Source organism: Mesoplodon bidens, assembly GCF_964165515.1.
Source record: "Mesoplodon bidens genome assembly, chromosome: 14".
Taxonomy (NCBI): domain Eukaryota; kingdom Metazoa; phylum Chordata; class Mammalia; order Artiodactyla; family Ziphiidae; genus Mesoplodon; species Mesoplodon bidens.
In genome coordinates this window covers 63,405,219-63,429,790 of record NC_138170.1, presented here as the reverse complement: position 1 = coordinate 63,429,790, position 24,572 = coordinate 63,405,219, and the positions used below count along the sequence as shown (strand labels likewise).

Genomic DNA, 24,572 nt, shown 5'->3' with positions numbered 1-24,572 from the left:
CTTCACCACTGTCCTGATTGGGACTGTGATGCTGCAGCCATCCACTTTGGGAGGTACCAACATAATACGCAGAACCATCTGTATGTCACAGCTAAAGGTTTTCTTCCTCAATTGTCTCATAAGGAGTTCCCTCTGAAGCCATCAATGTGGAATGAGAAAGGAGTCATAAAGAGTAGGTATTGTGGAAATGTGAGCTACTCGATTATTCAACTGGTCCGAAATTGAATTGCCTTTTGGATTTCTCAAGACTGATTTCTTATAAACCACTTAATAAAGGCTAGCCCTCATACCCAGTATTATGGTTTGGTGTGTCAGATAACACCTAGTTTGTGGTGAACAACTCTGATTGCATAGACATTTGTCTCATGGGTAGGTATTTCTATCAGGGACTACTAAGAAGCCAGGAGCTGTTTCTCAAAAGGAGAAGAGTTATTTACAGGAGCGGGCATGGCTTTACCCTAGCGTTCTGCTACGTGATTGTCCCAGAGACTCCTGATAGGATCTTTACTTGCGGCAGACACTTCTAGTGTCATTGAATATGCTCACAAGGTACAAGTGGTAGAGCATCTTGCAATTCAGCCTGGACATGCTACAGAGCTTCTTGTGCCTTATGTATTATTTGATGATTGAGTTAGAGCAGCATACTCAAATATGCTGAACGCTGGGGTCCAAAATCCACTTAGGCCCACCGAGCATTGTGCCTCTTTTCATTGTTGGCCTTTACAAGTTATAGTAACTTATCTTTCACCTTGGAGGAAATATCCTGTCATGCCCAGACTACTGGACCTTTAGAAACTTCAAAGAGGTTGTAGGACCCTGAGTTTTTCTGGGGATTATTGATTCTCTCTGGCTTGCATGTGTCTTACTAAGGCATTTAAGTTCCTTGCTACTTCCCCCTCATCTGGACCAGTTAGTGTGATGTTACTAATGTAGTAGACCAAGGTGATGATCTGCAGGTTGTTAGGCTGATCAGGATCTCTGCAGACTAGACGATGGTAAAAAGCATGAGTCCTAGGGTAAGACTGCAGATTTATTGTTTCTGCCAGATAGAAGCAGTCTACTTTTGGATGGCCCTAAAAATTAGTATAGACAAAAAAGTATTTGACAGAATTGTAGCTGCCTACAAAATATCAAGGGATTTGTTGATTTGCTTCAGTAAAAATACCTCCTCTGGAACAGCAGCTACAGTTGAAGTCATCACCTGATTTTACAGTCCACAGTCATTCTTCAAGATCCATTTATGTTTGCATGGGCCAAATAGGTCAGTTAAATGAGATGAGATAATTTGATTACCCCTGTATCTTTCAGGTCTAGTATAGTGACATTAATCTCAGAAATTTCCTCAGGATGTGGCATTACTTTTGTTTAGTAGCTTTGTAGAAAAAAATGAAAGTTCTAGGGGCTTCCACTTGGCCTTTCTTACTTTAGTAGTACTCCAAGAGGATCAGAGAAACAGTGTAGGAATTTTTCTAGTTGCCTATTCTATTTCTCTTCCAGTTGTACATTTGGGAAGTAGAGAAATAGCTACAAGATAGGTCTGGGGATCCACAGAGCTCATTGAGACAGCTTTGGGCCAAAATTCCATCAATCACTTCACCATCATGTCCCCACTTTCACTAGTGGACCACAGTGATGTTTTAGGTCAGTTCAGTGTTACTATCTTGTGACGCCTGAAAGATCACAATATTTTCTATTCCCTAGTGCACAGTGACTACAGTGAATGTCCACAGGTGCCTTTGGGGAAGGCTTGGAGTATGATTTATAGTGTAGAGTTGGGGCATTGTTGTAGGATCCTTTCTCAAGGGGATTTGGCCTCCCTTTCAACCAAGAGGCTCTGGGTCTATGAGCAGATTAGGTCTAGAAACAAAGTAAGAGCTTCTCTCTCTCTGTCTCTTAGGTAATTGAAGTCATGTTTCTGGCCACAAGTTTTTCCAGTAATATAGATAAGTAGTAATTTAGTAGGCTGCCTAGAGTGTATTAGACAGAATGGAAACCATTCATAGGCAAGCAGGAACAGGATATAAAGATGAAATTACTTTATAGACTTATTTCTCTTGGAGATTAATACTTAGCATTTTTTGCAGTCTAACTTCTTAAGTAATTATTTTAATATTAAATAATTGTAGTTAACATTTATTGAAGGCTTACTCTGTTAGACACCACCAGTCCTCACTTGAATTCTTGTAAAAACATTATGTGAATAGTTTTTTGTTTTTTTCCCATTTCACAGAAGTAGGAAGTTGAAGTTAATTTGACTAGGGTCTCATGGTTGATGGAGAAGCTGGGCTTAGAATCCAAGCCTGTGTGACAATAAGGTCTATGCTTTAGATAATTTGCTGGATTATGGTGACAACAAAAAATACAGCATATGAAGTAAATCTTTGTATAACCTAGTAGTGATGAATTGTACAGCTATATATTTATGAGTGGAGATATTTAAGTGCCTAGTTTATGCTTAACATTGTGTATGTGCTGGAGGAATGTGAAAAATGACAGATGATTTTATTTATTTAAAATTTTAATTTTAATTAATTTATTTTTACATCTTTATTGGAGTATAATTGCTTTACAATGTTGTGTTAGTTTCTGCTGTACAACAAAGTGAATCAGCTGTATGTATACACATATCCCCATATCCCCTCCCTCTTGAGCTTCCCTCCCACCCTCCCTATCCCACCCTTCTAGGTCGTCAGAAAACACTGAGCTGATCTCCTTGGGCTATGCAGCAGCTTCTCACTACAGATGATTTTAGTTATCCTTAATTGTGGATGAGATATGTAAGAAGATGTGCTACCATTTCGTTCTAAACTTTCTTTTTCAGGATGGTTAGTTTCATTTTTTATGTAATTGCAGGTTCTTACTTTAAATGATAAATTAATGGAGTAAACTCACTTGAGACTATAAATAGTTCTTTATCTTATAATGTATAAGTCATGGTTTTGGTGAAAACTATTGAGTATGTTTTCCTTTGCTTACACTCCTGTTTTCTTTCAGTGGGCCACAGTTACATTTCATCTTCCTCATCATGTGTTGAAGTCCATTGCCAGTGCCATTGTGAATGAACTTAAGAAAATAAATCAAAATATTGCTGCCTTACCTGTGGCGTCCTCAGTGATGGACAGATTGTCTTACCTCTTACCTAGTGCACGTCCAGAACTTGGGGTGGGGCCAGGTCGTTCTGTGGACAGGTATGACCTTGCTTATAAAAAGGTGTGACAGTGAGATTGAATTGATGAGTTTTTTGATTAACAAAGAATAACTTAAAATTTGATTATGATTTAAAAAAATTTCAAAATATTTTTGAAAACCACTCAGATTTTTATTTCTCTTAAAGTACTGAAGTGAAGTAAACTACTCCTTGACTTGTTAAACAATTTCTTTTGATGCCTGGAAAGTATTTAAAAGGATTATGAAACTATATTTTTAAAATTCCATCTTTGTACATGCTTAGTAAATATTTGAGTCAATTTAAAAATATTATAATTATTAAATATATATGAATTATTTTGCCTTGATGAAATTTTGTGACCTTTGGCATAAATTTTGGTAAATTAAAAGACTCTGCCAGAATCTGAATATAAGAGCCATATAAAAAACAAACAAACAAAAAAACAAAAAAACCCAAAAAAGAGCCATATATTATTTCCTACTTAAAAAATGAACAGAGTTAAAAAAGCAGTTAGGGATGGGCTTCCCTGGTGCAGTGGTTGAGAGTCTGCCTGCTGATGTAGGGGACACGGGTTTGTGCCCCGGTCCGGGAAGATCCCACATGCCGCAGAGCGGCTGGGCCCGTGAGCCATGGCTGCTGAGCCTGCGTGTCTGTGAGCCTGTGCTCCGCAACGGGCTCGGCCACAACAGTAAGAAGGCCCGCGTACCGCAAAAAAAAAAAAAAAGGGCAATTTTGTGGTTTTTTTGTTTGTTTGTTTTTGTTTTTTTAGGGCAATTTTGTCTTTTTTTTTTTTTTTTTTTGCGGTATGCGGGCCTCTCACTGTTGTGGCCTCTCCCGTTGCGGAGCACAGGCTCCGGATGCGCAGGCCCAGCGGCCATGGCTCACGGCCCCAGCCTCTCCGCGGCATATGGGATCCTCCCAGACCGGGTCACGAACCCGTATCCCCTGCATCGGCAGGCGGACTCTCAACCACTGCGCCACCAGGGAGGCCCTAGGGCAATTTTGAATTAAGATTTTTATGCTGCCTGCCCTGGATTTAAGCAGTATTATAAAAAACCACAACTCAATCATTATTTTCTTCACTAGAGATTTATTGGAGTTCTGCTTTGTATAAAACTAACTAAAAAGTCAGTAATGCATTCACTGAAAAACTTAAATGATTTGTTATTTGAAATAAAATTTATCAGTACTGAAGTTCAGAAATGCTTTACTGAGATATTAAATTTAGCAGTTTTGATAAGTTCACATTTCCCTTTCCATGTAGCATTTTACATTTTCACTCCTTCATTGAATGTGAATTGTAACTGCCTATGCTGTTTTCTGAAGTACATTTATAAAGAGTACATGCTGATGTAGCAAAAGTATTACTGAATGAGTTAACCTCTAACTTATGTTATCTTAAGTATTGCCCCCCCCACCCCACTCCCCGCCAGCTGCACTGTGTGGCTTGTGGGATCCCAGTTCTCTGACCAGGGATTGAATCCGGGCCCCCGGCAGCAAAAGCATGGAGTCTCAACCCCTGGGCAGCCAGGGAATTCCCGTATAGCTCTTATATTAGTTTGCGATATTTATTAGTTTATCCTTTTGTAAACTGAAACTGCTTAATCAATTGCCCTTGTTTTGTTAAGTGATTTTATTATTATGTAAATAACTTCTCTTGGTTGTTAACATTTGGGAAGAATTTTTGTATTCCATAGTAATATTGTATCTCTAACTTTTGGGCAAAATGTGGAGACTTTCATTTTTAATAACTGTCAGATGATATGTGCTGTGGCTATCATTAAAATATTCTTTGGAATATGTCTGGAGAGGGGGAGAAAAAGGAAAAGTATGTATTTAGAATAAATGTTTCTTATCTGAGAGCCATGCCTATCTTGACACTATAATTTCAGAGCTATTTTCTTTGCAATCAGTAGGAGAGTATCTGAAGAACTCAGTGCAAGCTGTCATAAATGGTTTATTTTAGAAAATGCATTCATTAGATGGGATTGTCAGTGTTTCTGGAGGTGTTAAAATGTCTCAAAGTATTAATTTTGATATAGCCTGTGGTGTTTATTTCATTAAATATGAATCTAGGAACCTTATGAAAACCTTGATGAACTCTGTTGGAGGTTTGAGTAAGGGTCTACTGGATGCTATTGCTGTTTTGTTTGGTAATATAACTAAATGGACAGGTTTTCTGTTTTGAGACTGACACAGATCTTTGAAGACATCTATAGCCTGTAGATGATAAAACTTTTCTAACTAAACAATTTTTTTAAAATTTTTATTTTTTTTAAATTTTATTTATTTTTGGCTGTGTTGGATCCTTGTTGCTGCGTGAGGGCTTTCTCTAGTTGCAGTGAGCGGGGACTACTCTTCGTTGCACGGGCTTCTCATTGTGGTGGCTTCTCTTTTTGCAGTGCACAGGCTCTAGGTGCGTGGGCTTCAGTAGTTGTAGCACGCGGGCTCAGTAGTTGTGGCATGCAGGCCCTAGAGTGCGTGGGCTTCAGTAGTTGCGGCGCATGGGCTCAGTAGTTGCTGTGCACGGGCTCTAGGGTGCATGGGCTTCAGTAGTTGGGGTGCACAGGCTCAGTAGTTGTGGCTCGTGGGCTCTAGAGTGCAGGCTCAATAGTTGTGGCGCACAGGCTTAGTTTCTCCATGACAGGTGGGATCTTCCCGGACCAGGGATTGAACCTGTGTCCCCTGCATTGGCAGGTAGATTCTTAACCACTGCACCACCGGCGAAGTGCCTGTTTTTCTTTTTTTTCAAATCAGAACACAGCTATGAGTTAAACCTAAAGCTCTCTAGCAATATTATAGGAAACCATGTACTAATTTAAGGGAAGAATTTAAAGGAAAGTATTTTTGTGGTCTCTTTGTGGTGACCTTTACCACTTTCTCTCTCTTTTTAAAAATCAGTTGCCCTTCTGTGTTAGGAAGAGGAAGCTCTGCTTATCAGTCCTTTCTTATTTGAAGCTGTTTGGACTTTTTCTAATTTTGGTAGTCTCCTTTAAAAAGATACTCTAGTATTGTCACAGGTTCACTCTTAGTGAGCTAATGTATTTTAATGAAAACATATGTGAAGGTTTCTTTTTTTTTTTTGATAATTCCCTGGAGAGTACAAGTTTCCTGGAAAAGGATTTCTCTGGAGAAAGAACATATAAATTGCTTTCTACTTAAAAAAGAAAAAACTAAACTAGAATATACTTTCTCAATATGGTTGAGATAAAACTACCATTCCTTTGGTTGTGGTTTTATCCATTTTTGCAAAACTCGTCACATGATGAAAGTGTAGGGTTCTGTGCCTCTACATTTTCAGATTTTCTGCTCTCTGATTGCTAATTATGCAACATTGGTTAATTTAATCTCCCCGGGAATTGTTTATCAGTTGTAGCTATCTTATCACGTTTCTTTTTTCCCTACTCTGTTCAAGGGAAGTTCCTAAAACTGATCATTTTTAATTTAAAACACAAATTTGAATTGGTAATTAGACATTCCCAGTTTGTGTTGATAATCCAGTAAACTTTTTTCTTCAGTGGTAGATAGTAGTGTCACTGTAATTTGATGCCCAACTTCGGTTACATAAAGTTTGTTTACTTTTAGATCATTGATGTATAGTGAAGCTAACAGACGGGAGACATTTACCTCATGGCCTCATGTAGGCTATAGATGGGCACAGCCAGATCCCATGGCTCAAGCTGGATTTTATCATCAGGTAAATAAGGCTGTCAAAAATTTCTTTTCAATATGACTTTGTAGCCTTTGTAGCTTTTAGTAAAATTGTCAACATTTTAATACTTTTTCAGTCATTATACTCTTTTCTGCACCCAGGCTCTGTGCTTGTATGTATATATGTAATGTGAGTTTTGTTCTTATACTTTTGATCTTAATACTGACTGGCTGTTTCCTATGTCACATACTGTGTATGAAAGGGGAAAACATTAAAAAAGAAAAAAAAGTAACCAATAACTGAGTTAATGCTTTATAACTATTTTCTTTCAGATTATATATATGATAAGTATGATATATATAATATGTTTATGTATACAGTTAATCAGCAAACAGGCAGTATTCTCCAGATTTGTGTCTTGAGAAGTATTCCCTCTGGGTGTGTGTTTATTTTCAGTTTTGACTTATGCATTCATAACAGAGTAGTACATGTTAGGGTAATGCAATAAAAGCAATACATTGCAGTTACTCTTGAAATTTTAGTTTTATTGGGATTAAAAATTACCCATATATTAGATAACTATGGAAGCAGCCTTGTGGGTAGTACAGTGTGACTTGAATACATATGTATTGAAGAATTGATTAAGAAATTATTTAGAAAGAGAAAGAATTAATCAGGGAAAATAGTCATGGTTTTATGTAGGAAAAGAGGAGGGTGTACAGGTAAGGATGAGTGTGACAAAAAGACATGAGAATGGGACATGATAGAAAGCTTCGTGGAGTAGAGGAAGTTAAGAAAAATGAGTTTAGATAGGCATAATAAACCAGTTAAAGGAAACTTCAGCTGAATAATGTCGACTGGCTTACCACTGTTTTGCCATTGCTAAAGAAGCTGAGAAATCTAATAATTACATGTCAGTTTACATAAAGCATGCATATTTAATTTTAGAACTAAATTAAACTTTGAATATGTTGAAGTTACTGTCATAAACAGTCTTAAGAGTGATTATTCCTTTGTTATCCTGAAGTGTTCTTGAAATATCTTAAACTAAGATTAAATCAGAAAACTCTATATATTTGAAGATTTTATTCAGAGTTTGTCAAATTCCCAGTTAAAGATAGATTTATTTGGGGACTGGCTAATATTAAAATCACTGAATATGTTTTCCTAAGTTAAGGATTGAATGGGACTATTTTTCCTAATAATTTATCTTCTTCCTTCTTATTTGGTGTCATTTCCTAAAACAGTCTGTTAGGTGATGCCTTGATATTTTTTCTGTTGAGCTCTTGTTCATTGTATTCCATTTTTTTTTTTTTTTTTCCTTTTGGCCGCGCCATGCGGCTTGTGGGATCTTAGTTCCCTGACCAGGGATTGAACCCATGCCCCCTGCATTGGAAGCACGGAGTCTTAACCACTGGACCACCAGGGAAGTCCTTGTATTCCATTTTTGCAAAGATCAAATCATAGGTTTTCTAGAATTTTCTACCTGTATTAGGTGCTGATTATTCTCAGTCTTCTAAAAAATATAATATATTTACACCTGTAGACATACTAAGTGCTAAGTAGAGTAAGTATTCAGAAATATTAATGTTAGTTTTTAGAGGTATATTTCAGTTCAGATTTAGATTTTTTATATATATATATATATAAATGTCATTTTGTCATATGTGCCTTACTTAAAGAATGTTACCTTAATTACATTCACTAGTTTGCGTTTCCTTTTTACTTGCCCTTTCCTATGTAGTAGTATAGAATTCAGTTTTTAATAATAAACCTGTTAGACTATTTCCTTTCATATACTTCACTATATTTAAAATACTTTAGTAATATAATTAGAAGATGCTAGATCAGAGATTGAGGATGTGTGTGTCTCCATATTTGATTTAGTGGTCATTTGCTGATGAAACATAATTTTTCAAATAAGGCAGCAAATTTATAAACATTTGGGGATTAAAAGTATATTGTTGAGTCCTAATAGTATAGGCTAATTTTCTTTTTCTCAGTATGGACTTTTACCTAAAATTATGAACTTATTTAGAAGAGTTTCTATGAAGCAGTTTTAATATTGATAAACCTTTTCTGTCTTCTTTATAAATTTGCAGCCTGCCTCCTCGGGAGATGATAGAGCCATGTGTTTTACTTGTAGTGTATGTCTCGTCTGTTGGGAACCTACGGATGAACCTTGGTGAGTCTTGATATTTCTGAATGTACTAGGCTAAGTTCTATGAATGTGCCTCTAAAGTTGATTTTTCTGATATCTGTATATTAATATTCTTGCCTTTTGTCATCTGTATGTTTGCCTCTGTCCTCAGAGGATGCGGCAATGCTGTCTATGCTGTGTCACATCACGTGGCACACAGGATCTCTCATGTGTGACTTTCCAAGATGTATACACGGGAGAAGCGCCAAAGAGTGGAACTAGGCTCTGACTGAAAACCAGAAGGCTATGATAAAATAAGTTTAAGAAGCATGATTAAATTAAGCACTTCAGCCTTGTTCTTTTGAGGGCAGGTCACCAATAGGGCATCCACGAAGGAGGGCCTTTATGATTTACATTTCTAATTTTGAAGTAATTCTAGGGAGTCTGTGGTGGTTTTGAATTCTAGTGCATGAAAGTTTAGAACTTGGTTAAACAACAGAGATCATGTATGGGAACCTCATTTTTAGAAATAACTATTCTGAGGCCCTGTTAATAGAAATAGTGGGACTTCCCTGGTGGCGCAGTGGTTAAGAATCTGCCTGCCAATGCAGGAGACGTGGGTTCAAGCCCTGGTCCGGGAAGATCCCACATGCCGTGGAGCAATGAAGCCTGTGCTCCACAACTACTGAGCCTGTGCTCTAGAGCCCACATGCCACAACTACTGAAGCCTGCACGCCTAGAGCCCGTGCTCTCCAACAAGAGAAGCCACCACAGAGAGAAGCCTGCGCGCTGCAACGAAGAGTAGCCCCTGCTCGCCACAACTAGAGAAAGCCGGCATGCAGCAACGAAGACCCAACGCAGCCAAAAATAAATAAATAAATAGATAGATAGATAAATGAAATAGTAATAATAGCAAATATTTGTATAATATGGTTTACCAGGTACCATCCTATGCATTTTATATATTTTTAACTCATTTAACTCTCACATTAGCTTTATGAGGTGTAGGTATTTATTATCATCTCCATTTTATAGGAGGGAATTGAGAATATTCTCCAGTTTAATCCTTATAGTCACTCTATGAGATAAGAATTATTATACCATTTTAAAATAAAAAAAAATAAAATTTGGTGAAGAGCATTTGGCTAGTAAGTCATGGAGGCAGGATTTGGTTTTAAGATATACCACTTATTTTGTACTGCAATTAGTTAGAGATTTCTGAATGTTAATCAGCTGATATGAACTTGCTAAAGCCTATCAGAGTGTGCATGTGGATTCCAGGTTGAAGTGGGAAATACTGAAAATATGAAAAATTGAAATTGCGTCTGCTGAGAGTTGAATATGAGCAATTTCCAATTTAGGTTAAGGTTCTGTTTGGAATTTAGTCTTTTCCCCTAGAAACCATCTTTATATGTATAGCAACCATTTTAACACGTATATTTTAGTTTCTTAGGCTGATCCTCAGAAATTTATTTAACACACACCTGAAAAATTATACCATAACATTATAGAATGTATCTTTATTCATAAATATTTTTCTGTGGGAAAGTTGATGCACATTTCCAACTTGGGCTGTTTAAAACCCGTCTTTTCTTGATATGGTCAGGAAATCAAGGGTTCTACCTTTTCTTTGCCCTGGGATTCAGGATTCCTCAAACTCTTAAGCAGTTGGTAGAGTCTCTGAGGGCCTAGGGCCAGTGCTCCAAATGGATAGAGGGAATGGGATTGATGGGGGCTGGGGAACTGAGCCTTTGTACCTTCTGAATCTGAAAGGAGAAAAAGAATGAACATTTTTCATTTTTAGGGGAAGATGGGACTCATATTTTGATGGTGGGAGTTGATAGAGCCACTTTGGAGGGAGATTGAACTTTAAAAAAATAAAATAAAATGGGCTCCTTATTATCTAGCAGTTCCACTTCTAATTTACACGAGAGAATTAATTGCTCTTATATGCAAGGAGGCACAAAATGGCCATGGTAGTGAAAAATGGGAAAATCTTACATGCCTCTCAGGAGGGGACTACCTAAATAAAATATATTCATGTAATTGACTATGATCCAGCAGTTAAAGGAATGAACAGTTAGCTCTCTATTAATCACCAGTACCTTTTAGATATGTTATTGTGTCAAGAAAGCTGTTGTAGGGACTTCCCTGGTGGCGAAGTGGTTAAGAATCCGGCTGCCAATGCAGGGGACACGGGTTCGAGCCCTGGTCCGGGAAGATCCCACATGCCGCGGAGCAGCTAAGCCCGGGTGCCACAACTACTGAGTCCACGTGCCGCAACTACTGAAGCCCGAGCACCTGGAGCCCGTGCTCCGCAACAAGAGAAGCCACCGCAGTGAGAAGCTGCGCACCTTAACAAAGAGCAGCCCCCGCTCTCCACAACTGGAGAAAGCCCGCGCACAGCAGCAAAAACCCAACACAGCCAAAAATTAAATAAATAAATAAGTAAATTTATAAAAAGAACAACAACGACAAAAAGAAAGCTGTTGTAGAATGATTCATATAATAATATTGTTTATTTAAAATGAAAAAACCCATATTTTCTGAACGTACATGTATAAATTTATAAAGATATTTTAGAAGTATATGAAATTCGTAATAGTGGTTACCTGGAGGTGGGATAGGAGATTACTGGGGTTGGATATTATAACCTAAGTGGGTCTTTTGCTGTATTTCAGATAGTCATATGTCACGTAAATAAAATTTTAATTAAAAAGTTAAAACTCAGGTTAAGAGAGAAAGATGGAAAGAGGAAAAATACCCTAAGGTTTGGATGTGAGGGAATCCAGTTCAGATATCATGTGCCTGCAGATGCCATGTAAAAGCATTAACGTAAGACACCTTGTGTATTGTAAATTGTCCAGGATTTATATATGGTTATAGGTAAGTTGTAGGTGCAGTGTAAAAAGAAATATGTATACCCCATGGAATATTTTACAAGTATAGCTTTCCTTTCTTTGACATGGAAGTATAAAAATGGGTTTTTAAAAAAGCCTCTTTTTTTTGGTGGCAGCATTCTCACATTTCAAATAATGCCTTGTAATTATAGCTAGTGAAAGTTTAAAAAATAAAAAAAAGAATAACCAAAAAGAAATAAAGTAGTCACAAAGTTGGGCAGATAAATTTTAAGTGTTAAGTTGATCCTCCTTTAAATATTTGAGAAAATTCTTCAAGTCAGTATACCAGTCTTGATCTGAGGTCCTAGTATTTTATTCTTATTACACGTTAGGGTTTTCTAGTAAACTAATTTACCATTTCATTTTGCTCAGTAAGTATTTATGTGAAGGAAATAATGTACAATCTATAGACATTATCCAAGTTTCTTTGAAGTTGTTTGTCTGATGGAGTCTGATAGTGAATGTGAAAGGTATATCTCTGTGTTTTTAATATATGTCATTTTATCCATACTCTAGAGATCTTTCTGCTTTCAGGTCTTTACTAAAAAAGTTTTTTGCAGCATGAATGGCATTTATAGAGTTTTATTGTATGCTCTTTACAGCTGTGGCCACTTATATAGATAGGTGGGTCTGTATCTACGTATGGATTATTTATTTATTTATTTTAAAAACAGCTTTATTGAGATACCTTTGACATGTAAAAATTACATACATTTAAGGTGTACAGTCTGGTGTTTTAGTATATATACACATTGTGAAAAGATCACCATAATCAAGTTAATTAACATATCCATCACCTCTAATAGTTACCAGTTTGTGTGTGTTTGTGTGTTAAGAATACTTAATTCAAGATACATCCTCTTCACAAATTTCAAATACACAACATGGTAATGTTATCTTTTGTCACCATGCTGTAGAATACATAGAAAATTTGAAACTGAAACAAAGTAGTTATTTATTTAAAGCTGTGGGAAACCAGTGTGAAGAAATATAAGGAGATTAAACAGTTTTATCAGTATATTAATATGATATAAATTTTACTGTATCATTTATCTCTGTTTCAACTGAGACTGGCTTTATTTGTAATCAGTTGAAGTGAACAATTGCTGTTAAAGTGAGTAGTTAACATGTTAGAGTGATCTCAGTAAAATGAAACAATTTGCTATTTAAGTCTTTAATTAAAGAATACTTTAAGTTCAATTAATTGTTTTTTTTTTAAAGAAAAAATATCGTGCAGTTCTCTTTTAGTGTACAGACTTAACAGCTTAGTTGTTCAGTAAACTTTCTCTTCCTTAATTTGTGTAAAGGTCTGAACACGAGAGACATTCCCCAAACTGCCCGTTTGTGAAAGGTGAGCACACACAGAATGTGCCATTGTCAGTCACTCTTGCAACAAGTCCCGCGCAGTTCCCTTGCACGGATGGAACTGACAGAATATCTTGCTTTGGGTCCGGGAGCTGCCCTCACTTTTTAGCTGCTGCAACGAAACGAGGAAAGATCTGCATATGGGATGTTTCCAAACTTATGAAGGTATGTTCTAATTTTGGAGAAACATATTAGTAATTGAGAAAAAATCCGTTGTAAATTTAGGCTTTTCATTTATTTGTTTAGGTGCACTTAAAGTTTGAAATTAATGCATATGATCCAGCAATTGTACAACAGCTTATTCTCTCGGGAGAACCAAGCTCAGCAGTTGAATCTAGGAGACCAACTTTGGCATGGCTGGAAGACTCCTCTAGTTGCTCAGATATTCCAAAATTGGAAGGAGATAGGTATGTAAATTTGTTTTGATAATATTTATAGAAGTTAAGTGTTTTCTTTTCCTAAATTGTATATTCTCTTAATTCTAATTAAAGAGGTAGAAAACATTGTTAGTCTCAAGAGATGAGAGACTCAGTGTTTGGTTAGACATCTGAAAGAATTGATTCTTGAAAGAAATTGTCATTCACAAACAACATGGTCTATAAAATATACTTTATTTTCTATCTCAGTCTATGCCAATTGCGAATAATCACACCATTGAAAAGTAAAGTCTAAATAATGAAATGAAATCCTTGGATTAGATTTGTAATTTTGCCTTCTTCTAAATCTTTTCATAGAGCATTTGAATCATTTGGTTCATTTCCCCTTTTTTCATTAGCAGCTAAAATATAGAAGTGGTAATGAATAGTGAAATAACCCATGGCTAGGCAAGGTGATCTAATTATTTAAAACAATAAATGTATCAGTAGTCAGCAGTGAGTTGAGGTACAATAATTAATGCTAAGGAAAGATTCTGGTAGAATTGTTGTGCTGGATTCTATTCTATTCAGCTTTTCCGGAGATTCATGATTGCTGTGGCTGTATTTGACCTATGTGGGGGAAAGAGAGTCAAATTAAAATCCCATCTTACCTACTTGTCTCCAAAGAAGCTCTGCAGTTGTAACTCTGAACTGGGTAGGATTATAGAACAACATTTGCGATACTCCCAATGTAGGCAGAAGAAAGGGGTCCATAAGCCACTCAGCTTGTTTTAAGCAATAGCAGCTACTACTTTTTAAGATTCTGATGGTAGCCATGTGAAATGGAGCCTGTGTAACTGATCAGGTGTCCTGGTATACTGAGATCTATCATTTCACTTGCAGGGCTTCTTGTGTTACTGATGTGTGATTGGTGTTACACCACAGTGATTTATCAGTTTTATTTCACAATCTATTTATTTGGTGGCATGCACTTTCATTAAGAAGTAATATAAAACTTTACTAATGGAAATGATTTCATTATTTAAATTAATGGAGAATTCACAACATATAAAATGGGAAGTTTACCTCTGTCTAGTCCCTCTTGCTAATAGTAGGTGGAAATTATTAGTAGGTAAATGAATGTGGTCTGAGTTCTGGAACAGACTGAATTAAAGCTTCATGGTGTTCTCAGTTATTTTAAGTCCCTGTGAGAGCTTGATGGGAAAGCAGCTGGCCCATTGTTGTCTTGAGTTTGACCATATTTGCCAGTAAGACTGAAAAGTAAGCATGCGTGATCTCTTTGATTTACTTCGAACTTAGTGGAAAATTATTCATGGAAGATAATGAAACTGGTATGTGCTGAACACTGACTTTAACTAGAACTTTTGACTCAGTTTTGTAATTTGAGGATTAAAAATTGAATCAAGATGTAGTTTTAAGATCACACACATATACACACCTTGGTAAAATGTACATTTTAGGTAAACACTTGTCCAGTATTTCTTGTGGACAGGTATTATCTGAGCTTGTGTGCTAGGGTTGAGATATAAATCTCTCTGCCTGCTTTTTTAAGAGACTTAAAATCTTTCTAGGGTAGAATGACCCTTTTCTCCCAAGATAGTGTGAAATGAGTCATATACAAAGATTACTGTGTGTCAGGGTGGTAGGAGGAAGCTGAAGAGATGGAGCTTCAAGCCCTCTCTCTCCCCTTCTTTTCCTCCAGAAGTAGCAGGATTCCTGTTGAATTGGTAGTGGATATAATGAGCCAGACTACCTCTGCTTCTGTGGCACGAGATATAGTATATTTTGTTTTAAAATATGCTGTGCTTCATTAGCTTGAAGAAGAATACATTAATTGAAGAAATTAAAGCTTGACCAAGAAGTTTAAAGTAATTAGCAGTATAGCTTGCTTGGCAATTGTTTTTTGTCTATTTCTACTTAGGAGGCAACATTTGTCTTTGTTCTGAATTTATTTAAGGAAGAATATTTATTTGGGACACATTTAATTTTAATGAATTAACATTTTTGTCTGGATGCCTCGTTTGTATATTATGTCTTTCAAATTTGCAAAAATTTCCTGAGTTTAACTTTGAAGTTGCTTATAGTATTGTATATCTTAGTTATATATCAAAACTAAGGTACACCTGTAGTATTAGCATATGTAATCTTAACTAAGCATTTTAAACTTACCATATATATTTTTTTGCATGTTTATTACTTTGGAAAAGGTTTTATATCATGTAAAAGACTTTAGTAAATCTAGTGTCTATTATATAAGTAAGTACATTTGACCCTTGAACAACATGGGTTAACTGCGTGAATCCAATTATGTGTGTATTTTTTTTAACAGTGAATACTGCACAATCTGCGGTTGGTTGAATCTGCAGATGCAGAACCACGGATACAGAAGGGCAATTAGTATAAGTTATACACAGATTTTCCACTTAATGGAGGGTTGGTGCACCTAACCCCTGTGTTGTTCAGTGGTCAACTGTAATGCATGTTTATTGTAGAAATATTAGAAAATAATGGAAGTAAATTGAAGAAAAGTGGAGTCCCCATTCTCATACCATCTAGTCATGTTAACGTTTAGGTGTGTATAGTTTTTTTTAAACCCATGTGATTTAAAAAACCTTTATTGATGCATAATTACCTATCAGAAGATTCACCCTTTAAGTGTACAGTTTAGTGGTTTTACTCATATGATTTTATCACTTAGTAGTATGAGCATTTTTCTGTCAAGAAATAATGTTTTTTAAAATATTATTTTATTTTGAAGAATTTAACAATAAAGCTTTTTTTGTGTGTGGGCTAATTAAGGCAATTATCTGGCAACCCTTTGTAACATTCTCTGTAACTTCAAGACAGCTGAATTCCTTCTTTAAAATATACTACTACTAGATTTTATCTTTTGTCTCAGTGTAACTGGGTAATATTTGGCTATTTTTCTTAATGCAAAAGCCCTCAAAACCTATCGTTTCTTCTTGGTTTGGACTTCTTCATTCTGGATAATTCCCAATCATTAATTTTTCCTCTTAGGATTTATTTTTCCAAATATCTTTATTATTTTTCTGAAACTAGCCAGTTAGTGGCTTGAGACTAATTAGCAGCTCATCTTATTCACATTCTTTTTGTTATTTTTAAATTATAGCACAAAATTTGTTTATGGTTAATTATTACCAGTTGAAAAAACTGAAACACAGAAATTATGTCAAAAATATCTAAGCAAGTATCTTCCCACCCCAATTTCAGACATTACTTTAAGCATTTTTAAGGGACATTACCAGGTTACATTTCATAATAAAATAACATTATAAATGCCTAGGTATTTCAGATGGAAGTGCAATATACTGTTTCAAAAAGGGAGAATTACTTTTTCTTCTTGTGAAATGCATCTTTTAATTTTTGTAGTTTAGGTTATCAAAATTTTAGAACTGCTGTAAATGTGCTGATTGTTAGTTCATACACTGCCTAATGTGCTAGAGTGGTCTGTAATTATATCTTTTTTCCTGTTTGCTAACAATGGAGACTAAGGATAACATTAGATGCAAAGAGAGGCTGGCAATTTCTTGGCCACCTGAGTGAAGAGGAAAAAGAATCTTGTTGTCGTGACTCCTAAGTTATGAGTTTTAGTAGTTTTCCTGCTTATCAAGGCGGTCTTAACAGCCCCTCCCAAACAAGGAAAAAAAATGAAAAGCAAAACACAAATGAAATGCATATCTGTGTGAAAACACTTACATACACACATATTTATACAGCTATTCTATTTGGTTTTAGGGTAACTTTTCTGAATTCAGTAATAGAATAGTTACTAAAATTTTACTACTGGAAGCTTGTGCTTGATCTTATTAGCTGTTTTTCTCTTTTTTCATTTTATTTACCCAGACTGTCCCTAGTCGTACCTATTCATTTGTCGAATTCCCATAGCTTCTGTTGTAAGTTTTTAGAGATTACCACACTCTATTTCAGGCAAGCATTTATTTAATGATTTAAGATTATTCATTATTAGCATTGTTAATCAGTTAGGGTCTCAAACTACTTATATATCATTTAAGCTAGTTGTGTGATGCTTGTTTGAGATGCAAAACAATGGTTGTAACATTGTCCTTTTTTCTTTGCTGTCTCATGTTATGTATACTTTTTTTGAAATGGAAATTAATTTTTACTTTATCTTTTAAGTGATGATTTACTAGAGGATTCAGACAGTGAAGAGCACTCCAGATCAGATTCTGTGACAGGTATGTAAAAAATACTAGATAATCTGTTTTTTATATCCTTGCATTTATATAGTTTTTAGGTAAAGCTAAATACCACTTAATTCTATATTTCTTAGTGCAAACTCTAAATTTTCATTAATGCACAAAGAAATCTCAAATATTATGTATCAGAGATCTTGAATTAGTAGTGTGTTCATAGAGTTTCGTACTTAAAATTTAAATAGTACCTATTTGAGCCAAAGGAATTAAAATGAATCTTATTAAATCTTTGTCACATATTTCAGGGACATTAAACTCTTCCAAATGTGTTCAGCTTATCTGTATAGTGTATTGTATTATTAAATAAAAGTAACATTTAAATGAATAATTACTAATTAATGATTTCTTATTCTTCCCAAAACACAGGTGAATAGAGAATAAATTTTAAAGTATAAAATCATAGACTAAGCCATCAAGTAAATGCTGCCTTGTTCATTAACTTATGAAATATTAAGGCAAAAGAGTATGCTTCATATTTTAATGTAGTTATATTATAGGCAAGGCATCTCAGAATTTGAATTCTAACCCTGTCACTTTTTTTTTGGCTGTGTTGGGTCTTCGTTGCTGTGCATGGGCTTTCTCTAGTTGCGGTGCGTGGGCTTCTCATTGAGGTGGCTTCTGTTGTTGTGGAGCATGGGCTCTAGGCGCGCGGGCTTCAGTAGTTGTGGCTTGTGGGCTCTAGAGCGCAGGCTCAGTAGTTGTGGCGCACAGGCTTAGTTGCTCCGTGCTATGTGGGATCTTCCTGGACCAGGGCATGAACCCGTGTCCCCTGCCTCGGCAGATGGATTCTTAACCACTGCGCCACCAGGGAAGCCCAACCCTGTCACTTATGATAGTCTGATTGCACTTCCTAATATATAAAATAGTGATATTAACATCTGTTACTTAAAATTTGGGGAATTGATTAAGATAAAAATATGTAAACAGATTACCTGGGAAGTAGCCACTATTTTAAAGAAGTGACCATTATTAAATTCTGGCTATTTTCTAATGGCAAATGTCATGAAATAAGGACATATTTGACTTATTAAATCTCTTTAGGGGAGACTTGGTTTTGTATAGTTCAGTTGTTAAAAGTTATGTGTCTAAAGTTAGTACAGAGTAGCAGGTGCTCTCAATTCTAATTTGTTGTAAAATATTTTTAAAGCCACCAAACAGAATACTGCACTGATTTTTGGGTTAACCCTCATTTGTCTTTTAAGGTAGTTCTTAGCAATGAAAAAAATCAAGAGAAATGTAGGAAACTGCCCCGAATAATATACAAATGTGTAATTAGCTCTAGGAAAAATAATTGATTACATTAAAAAAATTTAGTCGGATGAAGAGTGCTCTTTTTCCACTTTGTTACCCCTTTGCAAAAGAAAGGGCTACTATTGCATTTTGAAAAATCTGATGAAGAATAATACATTGGTCACTGGTTATCTGGAGATCTGGTTAGAGCTTGAACTCTTTTGCAAAATTAGTCTTTGGTCTTGTCAAGTCACTTAAACTCTCTGGGCTTCAGTTTTTCCTTTGTCAAGTGAAGTATTTGAACTAAATGTTCCTTTTTCTGCTCTTAAATTTTTTGATTCTAGCTATTATCCTTTCCTTTGTATGTAGTGGCCTAGCTCTTTCCTCTGGGTCTAAGGATCTCAGTAGGTATTTTTGTAATTATAGTACTTATATATTGATCTATTTCCTTATCCCTTTTCTACCTTTATCTTTTTCATCTATGCCTGTTTGATCTTTCACACTTCCTTTAGATTCTGTAGTCCTGTTTACTTCACTTCCCACTTACCGTATATTTCTGTCGACTCTTTTTATGATACCTCATTCAGGGTTGGGAGTGGTGTCCTCATGTAGTATTAAAAGGTAACCATGGTAAGAGAAAAAAATCCTTCCAGTTCAGAATTTTTAATTCCCTTATTTGAGGATTTGTAAGTAGTTCATTCATTTACAGTAAAATATGTATCTTCTAAGCTAATTCTTTTATATTGAGAGACTGTTGGTGAATTTTGGAGGCTTGTGATATTCATGGGATATGTATTTTCTTCCTGAAGTATCTAAAATATGTCATAGATGCTATTTCAAAACTTAAATTTACTAACTCCAAGTTCTTCCTGTCAAATTGAATGATATGGTCTGAAAAATTGTAGAATATATTTCTTAATTTCAGAAATGTAAGTGGAGACTAAGAGACTTTTATCTGTTTTTTTAGTTGAAGGTTATGACTTTTGTAAGTAGATGGTGTCAGAGAGAAAAGTTTGCTCTTTGGTTCATATATCAGAATTATGGAACATACCTTCTTGTGTAGAAGGAGAAGAATGTTTGGCAAGAGACTGAAGAACAGTTCAAATTGAAATTTGATGGTTTTAGGAAAATGCCTGATGTAAACCTCTGGAAGTTTGGCTGGCAGAATTGTGGGTTGACACTACCTAAGTAAGCAGAATAGAGAAGCGTTTCCCAGTATGATTATCTGAAGAATATTATACTGCAGGATATTTGTAACTATGTTCTGTAAACATTTATTTTGTGGTCCAACAGGTTTGAGAAATTCTGAGACAAGTAAAGATAATAGTTTTCCTTACTGCAGTATTTAACAGTGGTCGTCCATCTTCTGAGGAGAATGTACTGCATACGCTGTTTCCTAGACATCGATTAAATAGTTGGGAAGAAACAGAGTAGTAATGCCACTTGTTACATTTTCTTTTTTAATGGATAATCTCATCTCACATGTCTTTTGAATATTGTCTTAAATGTGTGTTAATATATGTAACTTACGGTTAATTTACTTTGTTTTAATATGTACATAATAGCTTTTTCTTGGCAATTTCCTACCATAACTGAAAAAAAACCAGTTAAGTAAGTTTCAGTTTAGTCCAGTAGATAGTTAGCATCCTCAAGATTTATTACAGTGTATTGCATGTTATAAAAATCTCACTCAAAATAATGTTTCAACTTTCAGCCTCATATCTAAATGAGTAAATTTGTAAAGTAAATATATATAAATATTGCATGGCAATAAAAAGGCTGCATGTGAATATAGTCAAATGAGTGGTTAAACAGCTTCATTAGTACAGTTAAATTGTTAAGTTTATAACTAAAGTTTTTTCTGCTTTGCTAGAAATGGATTTAGCTTTAGATGATAATAGTGACATTGTGTGAAATGAGAAGTTTATGCTCAGAAAATGGGAAAGTCTAGGTTAAGCTGTCCATGAGCATTTTGAAGATATTGCTTATGAAATTGTTAACAAAAATGGTGTAAACAGAGCTTTCAGTATATCTCAAGTGTTGGATGTTCCGTGAATCTCTGTTGCTCATTCTTGTACTTGGGTAACTTTCAAACTTCCATGCAATCACCTTGAGTTATTTTATACTTATTTCCTTACTCTTCTATGTTCTTCTTAATCTAAAATTGTAAAACCAATTCCAGTTTTTTTGGTATTTCCACAAGTTACATAGAGTGAGCTTTACATTATTATTGCTAATAACGTTGTTGCCTGATAGTTTGTGCTATTGAGGAGAAAAACAGATTGATTGAAACTTTGCATTCAGTATCAAGAGATTATACCTAGTTTAGAGGTTGACTGACATCTACTTCAGGGTTTTGTGTTGAGAGAGATGTTATTTTTGGAGCATTGAGACTGAGGAATGACCTTTATACTATTTGTAAGGGGACAGCTTGAAGATCACACGGTAGACAAAAGGTCAGTAAGGGTAATGTTATGTAGTTGACTTGAAATGAACTAAAAATGAGAGGATAATACAGAAGATACTTATATTTCCCTTAAAATGACAAATTTTGGGAACTTTTTTTTTCTAGTTATTATTTTTTTCTGAGCTGAGGTTAGAATTAAATTGCATACTATGACAGTCAACTGATCATTAGCAGGGTAGGGTGGGAGAGAGGTGATGAACTGAGATTACAGTAATGTTTCATGGGTATTCTTCAAAGCGCATAAATGACATATGCATAGTATTGAGTGTATTTTTGGTTTAGAGTTGAAGGACAGAAATCTTTTATTTTGATACTAATTATGTCTTCATTCTTTAACCCTTTTTTTTTTTTTTTTTAAAAAGGATTTTGTTCACAGATTGCCAGGAGAATGTATTCTGAATTTAAAATGATTTTTGAAACTCTTTAATACCTCTGTGGTTTTTCTGAGAGGATTCATCTCAGGTTTGATTAAATTTCCTTTAAAAGGTCTTGAATTCTTCCACGAGTGTAATTAAAATGCACCAACTGGATGAGTAAAAAAAAAGAAAATTAATGAAAATGTTACACTACAGATTTTGATTTATATTCACAAGGCCATTTGTAATGAATATTGTTCCTTTTCAAAGGGCATGCATCACAGAAGGAAGCCATGGACGTGAGCCTTGATATAACAGCACTCAGCATCCTCCAGCAGCCAGAAAAACTTCAGTGGGAGATTGTTGCAAATGTTCTTGAAGATACTGTTAAGGATCTTGAAGAACTTGGGGCAAATCCTTGCTTAACCAACTCTAAGAGTGAAAAGACAAAGGAAAAGCACCAGGAACAACACAACATTCCCTTTCCATGTTTATTAGCTGGAGGTTTATTAACATATAAATCTCCTGCTACCTCACCCATTAGTAGTAATTCTCACAGGTCACTGGATGGTTTAAGCAGAACTCAGGGTGAAAGTATATCAGAACAAGGGTCAACTGACAATGAATCCTGCACTAATTCAGAATTAAATTTTCCTCTGGTAAGAAGGACTTTACCCATTTTGCTTCTTTATAGCATCAAGGAATCTGATGAGAAAGCAGGAAAAATCTTTTCACAGATGAACAATATAATGAGTAAAAGTTTGCATGATGATGGTTTTACAGTTCCACAGATTATTGAAATGGAGCTGGATAGTCAGGAGCAGTTGTTGTTGCAGGATCCTCCTGTGACTTACATTCAGCAATTTGCAGATGCAGCAGCCAACCTTACCTCTCCAGATTCTGAGAAGTGGAACTCTGTGTTTCCCAAGCCTGGGACTTTGGTTCAGTGTTTGAGGCTGCCAAAGTTTGCGGAGGAGGAGAATCTTTGTATAGACTCAATAACTCCTTGTGCTGATGGAATTCATTTATTAGTAGGACTGCGGACATGCCCTGTTGAATCCTTGAGTGCAATAAATCAAGTAGAGGCCTTGAATAATTTAAATAAGTTAAACTCTGCACTATGTAATAGACGGAAAGGTGAGCTGGAATCAACTCTTGCTGTAGTGAATGGTGCAAATATTAGTATAATCCAACATGAATCACCAGCAGATGTACAGACTCCTTTGATAATTCAACCTGAGCAGAGGAATGTTAGTGGTGGATATTTAATACTTTATAAAATGAATTATGCCACTCGGATAGTGACTTTAGAAGAGGAGCCAATAAAAATCCAACATATCAAAGATCCCCAGGACACAATTACCTCGCTCATTTTGCTTCCACCAGATATACTGGATAATCGAGAGGATGACTATGAGGAACCTGCTGAGGAAATGCAGTTAACCTCAAAGAATGGCATTGAGAGAGAGAAAAAATCTGATATTTCTACTCTTGGACACCTGGTAATAACCACTCAGGGAGGATATGTAAAAATATTAGATCTTTCAAACTTTGAAATTTTGGCCAAAGTGGAACCTCCTAAAAAGGAGGGCACTGAGGAACAAGACACATTTGTTTCTGTCATTTACTGCTCGGGCACAGACAGGCTGTGTGCATGCACCAAAGGTAAGCTATTGATTGGTTTGGTTCTTCTACAAATCTTATAAAATCAATGTATATGGCATTCATTTATGTGCATACTTAGCATGAATTTTAGATCCATATAGATGGAGAGAAATTTATTTTTTTTATAATGAAGTCGTAAATCTTTCTACTGTTTTAACTGTTTTTAAAACTTTTTTCTACTGCCCTAGGTAAGGATTCTAATTTAAATAAGTTAATAAGTCTCTCAGAAAGTATCTTCTCTGCTTTAACCTCAAGAAAATAACCTGCTGTTGTTTCTGTGAGTCCTGACTCTGCATCTGCTCAAATTTGTGGCTTTGGACAAGTTACTTTAAACTCAGTAAACCTTTGTTTCTTTATTTATAAACTAGGACAAGGCAGCCTATTTCCAGGCTTGATAGAATTAAATGAAATAATGTATGTAAAGTTTCTGGCACAAATACATGTCCTTATTTCCTTCTGAAATAAAAGTATTTAGTAAATAATTTTTAGTTTTGCCAAATAAATTTTTCTTGTCTAATTTACTCCTAACCTTTTGCTGATAGTGAATCAGTTTTGCAACATTTGAGGCTCCATACAGAGTAACAGATAGTGTTACTAAGGAATTACTGACAATATCAGGCAAAATGAACAGTCCTATTGATTGTTCAGTAGGAATTTAGGGCCAGGAAATATTTGAAGCCTAAGTAACTATAACCAATGCTTGGCAGAGGAATTGGGTTTGGGAAGAGTTATGCATCTCATTTGTGGTTCTGGTAGAAATTAACCTGAAATTTTCCTCTCTTTAAAAAGATTTTAAGAGTTTGGCTAAGAAGGATAACGGTGGACATGGTGGTGTGGGTTGCCTTCTTTGAAACACATCTAGTGAAATAACAAGGGGAAAAAAACTTCAAATAACATCAAAATCCCACTAGATTATTTTTAAAAATGAGCAGTGTAGAATAACTTTAGAATAATAGAACTTTCCGAAAAACCATTAAAATTACAAGGGTAATTTGAGCTTATTAATCATATATATG

General features: G+C 35.4%; 1 protein-coding gene across 1 annotated transcript in view; it reads left to right on the top strand.

Moving 5' to 3' along the window:
- The window catches only part of BIRC6 (baculoviral IAP repeat containing 6), a 238,718-nt gene that overhangs the window by 32,934 nt on the left and 181,212 nt on the right, over window positions 1-24,572 (top strand). Inside the window, 7 exon segments of the mRNA XM_081254965.1 lie at window positions 2,995-3,188; window positions 6,755-6,866; window positions 8,924-9,006; window positions 13,169-13,391; window positions 13,473-13,633; window positions 17,762-17,820; window positions 22,162-23,556. Of these exon segments, the coding sequence (XP_081111091.1) occupies window positions 2,995-3,188; window positions 6,755-6,866; window positions 8,924-9,006; window positions 13,169-13,391; window positions 13,473-13,633; window positions 17,762-17,820; window positions 22,162-23,556 (2,227 nt within the window).